This window comes from Erigeron canadensis, chromosome 2, assembly GCF_010389155.1.
Source record: "Erigeron canadensis isolate Cc75 chromosome 2, C_canadensis_v1, whole genome shotgun sequence".
NCBI lineage: Eukaryota > Viridiplantae > Streptophyta > Magnoliopsida > Asterales > Asteraceae > Erigeron > Erigeron canadensis.
Window position 1 is genome coordinate 17,030,258 of NC_057762.1, and position 3,380 is coordinate 17,033,637.

A 3,380-nucleotide genomic window follows, 5' to 3' on the forward strand; every position below is an offset into this window, starting at 1 on the left:
TTCATCTTACAATTGATCTTACAATTGATCTTACAATGAAGTCTATACTCATTCTCGACTTGCTGCTCATTAGTTCTTATAAGACCAGACACATATAACTTCATTTTCACCTCGTACTCAACTTTCCGATCAGCTTTAAGATAAAATAAAAAGTGTTGTTGATTAACCTTAGGATCAGCCAACAAATCATATTCCAGATGACTTAATGGGTTTAACATTTCAGCAAACCTTCTCACAAAATGAGAATAAACAAAAGTATCATGTTCTAAACCCTTTCTATACTCAACTAGACTAACAAATAATTCATTTTCGACCTTAGTCTTCATTTTACATTTAACCTTCCCACTGGCTTCAAGATCGAATGAAAAGTGTTGCTGAGTGGTTTTAAAATCAGCAAACAAATCAGCCTCCAAGTAGGAATTTTCAACATTTTAAAAATGAATTATCACATAAGCATCTTTCTTCACACCTTCCAAAACGATATTTGTCGGTTCTACTCTAGACTTCAATATGAATTGTTGATGATTACCCAGAAAATCAACCCTTAAAGTTTTAAACAAACTCGACATTTCAGCCCACCCAATGGCCTTATCATACTTATACATATCAACAGGAACAAATAATGAATTCACTTCAGCCTTAATCATTTCATCAGACCATAAACGATTAAGAGTGACTTGCCTCTTCGAACACGCAATGAACTAGTGTTCAAGTGAACATCATGACAATTATTATCAAGTACCAAAATAGGAGCATGCATAGGAATAACACAAAAATCCAGACCATAATAATCGAATTTGAAAATAAACACAAGTGTTCGGTTAGTAATTGTTACCCCTATTCCCTTCCTTAAGCCATTGAGTTGTAACTGGTAGTGACTTAGTAGGCACAAAGTTCGTCATTAGGCATATAGACATTGCATGTTGAACTTCAACTGATGGATCTTCAGTTGACACTTCAGTTGACTCGTCAGTTGTATCTTCAGTTACAAACACCAACAGGATAAAAAGATTAAGAAAACTTTTTCAAACCTGGCTCTAATACCAAATTTGATGCGTAAAACACGCGAATAACTCAAGCACAACGGAAATTAAACCAAATGGAATTAGATATTTTTGGTATTTTCTGGATTTTATGAAATAAACAACAAAACAAGACGATAAATAAAATGATAGCTAAAAGAATCCACCACCAAGATTCGTAAAGGCCAAGCCACCGGAATCAAGGATAAAGGAAACACTCCAACCCACCACTATGTTTGATAAAGGTTTAGCCACCACAAACACAGATAAAGGAATCAAAGATTTTGGATGTCACCACTATATTTGATAAAGGACGAACCACCACAAATATAGATAAAAGGATCACTCCAAAGCACCAAGATCAAAGATCTATAAAGGTAAATGAAGATTTTTAAGAAATAGAGGCTGCTCTATTAAGTTCATTCAACTCAACATAATCTGTTTTTACAATGAGAAATGAGCCTTTATTTATAGCCACTAATGCTATTTTCTAGAATTAAAGAAATACAATAATAAATAAAATAAATGGCTGTCATAGACATCAATGGCAACCATTACTTTTAGACAACCAATAGAAAAAAGGCATGTGCAACTTCTAAAATTATTCCCTTGAAAATGGTCCCCACAATTGTCACATGCAAACCGTTAGAAAAGGTGTCAAATCCACATGTCTATTCTTATCCATAAGCTTCTAGAACATTCTGATGTATCTGCTTCTTATTGGATGAAAGTAACTAGGTGACAAAATTCTAAAGTGGATCTGGTGGCCTAATCTAAAGGATCTTTACTGAAACATGAATCTGAAGGATCCCATCTTGAGCGTGAATCTGAAGCAACTCATCTGGAGCGTGAATCTGAAGCAACTCATTGGAGTTATCATCTGAAGCTGTCCACTGAAATGGTTCACTGGAGTGTGACTGAGATAACTTTACTGAAGTAAATCTGAAATCCATTTCCGAAGCCTCGTGATTGGAGCAAGTTACTATAGCTTTATCTGACGAGTCTTCACTAGAGTTGTTAGCTAAAAGGTTGTTGAAACAAGAGCAATACGCTTCATTACTGATGTGAGACAAGTTATTTTTGAAACTCAAAATGAAATCGGCTACTGAAGTGAATGACTGAGAACTGGTAACTGGCAATTGGTCACTAGTTAGTAGCACTTCTGAAATGAAGTTACTGAAGACTTGTTTCTGAAGTGTTTTGCTTTCTGATCTGAGCAGTGGCTGATCACATCTGGTGATGACTACTTTAATGAACGTGGTCAGTTGAAGTTATTTCAATGAGGTTTGTTCAGATGGAGTTATCAGTTCAGAACCTTCTTCTAGTTCAGAAACTTCTCTCGGCTCAGAAATTCCTTTCAGTTTAGAATTTCCTTTCAGCTCAAAAAGTTCTTTTAGTTCAGAAAATCCTTTCAGCTCAGAAATTTACAGTTCAGAAATTTCTTTCAGCTCAGTAATTTCTTTCAGCTCAGAAATTCTTTTCGGTTCAGATGACTTAGGCATTCTTGTATCAAGTATATTGCTAATAAAGGATAACCAAGGGTAATTGGTTGCTTGCTGAACTTCGATTAGCAAATATACAAACCAACCTTTTATGTGGAAATGGACCGGGGTCATTTTCACATCACTAAACTAACAAAACAAAAATCTTTTTTGGTTTTTTTCAATTTTACAAATGTTTTTGGATTTTTCAATATAAGAAACGAAAAATAAAATAAATTGAAATAAAAATACACGGGTTGCCTCCCAAGAAGCGCATAAATTATTTAAGAGTCGTTAGGTAGACTCATTCCTACAATCACTCATTGAACCCACTACAACTCCCATCACATCCTCTTCTTCATGATACACTTTTAATCTTTGACCATTAACTATAAATGACGTTCCATTCGACCTAAATAATTCCACATACCCCGTAGGATAAACATGTTTAATAACAAACGGTCCAGTCCATCTAGAGGTCAATTTAGGTTGTTTAAACTTGTACTTAGAAAGGAACAACAACACTTTATCACCAACCTTAAAATCTTTCATCCGAAGCTTACGATCATGCCAAACTTTAGTCCTCTTCTTATAGAGCCTAGAATTGTCATAAGCTTGCAATCGAAGTTCATCAAGTTCATGCAGTTGTAAAAACCTCAACTCACCCGCCTCCATCAATGTGACAACCATCATCTGAGCGTATTTTCCCGAAGTACTTTTCCTGGTCGTCTTTAGTTCATTCCGTTCAACTCGAGAACAGGAGGAATACTAGTTGTCTTGTGGAAATGCCGAATTAAGTGACATACTTAAAATTTAACCAATTAAAGATTTAATGAACAAATATGGTCATATTTATATTCGTTTGAAAGCTATTGAA

At 34.9% G+C, this 3,380-nt stretch overlaps 1 protein-coding gene across 1 annotated transcript; it reads right to left on the minus strand.

Moving 5' to 3' along the window:
* Positions 1–2,797: 2,797 nt before the first annotated feature.
* On the minus strand, positions 2,798–3,178 carry LOC122587791. Its single transcript, XM_043759957.1, has one exon. The coding sequence runs from the start codon at positions 3,176–3,178 to the stop codon at positions 2,798–2,800; it is 381 nt and encodes a 126-aa protein (XP_043615892.1).
* Positions 3,179–3,380: the final 202 nt, after the last annotated feature.

What these genes read in the sequence shown, in the direction of transcription:
- LOC122587791 (XM_043759957.1), bottom strand. Translation starts at nt 3,178, where the DNA reads ATGGAGGCGGGTGAGTTGAGGTTTTTACAACTGCATGAACTTGATGAA.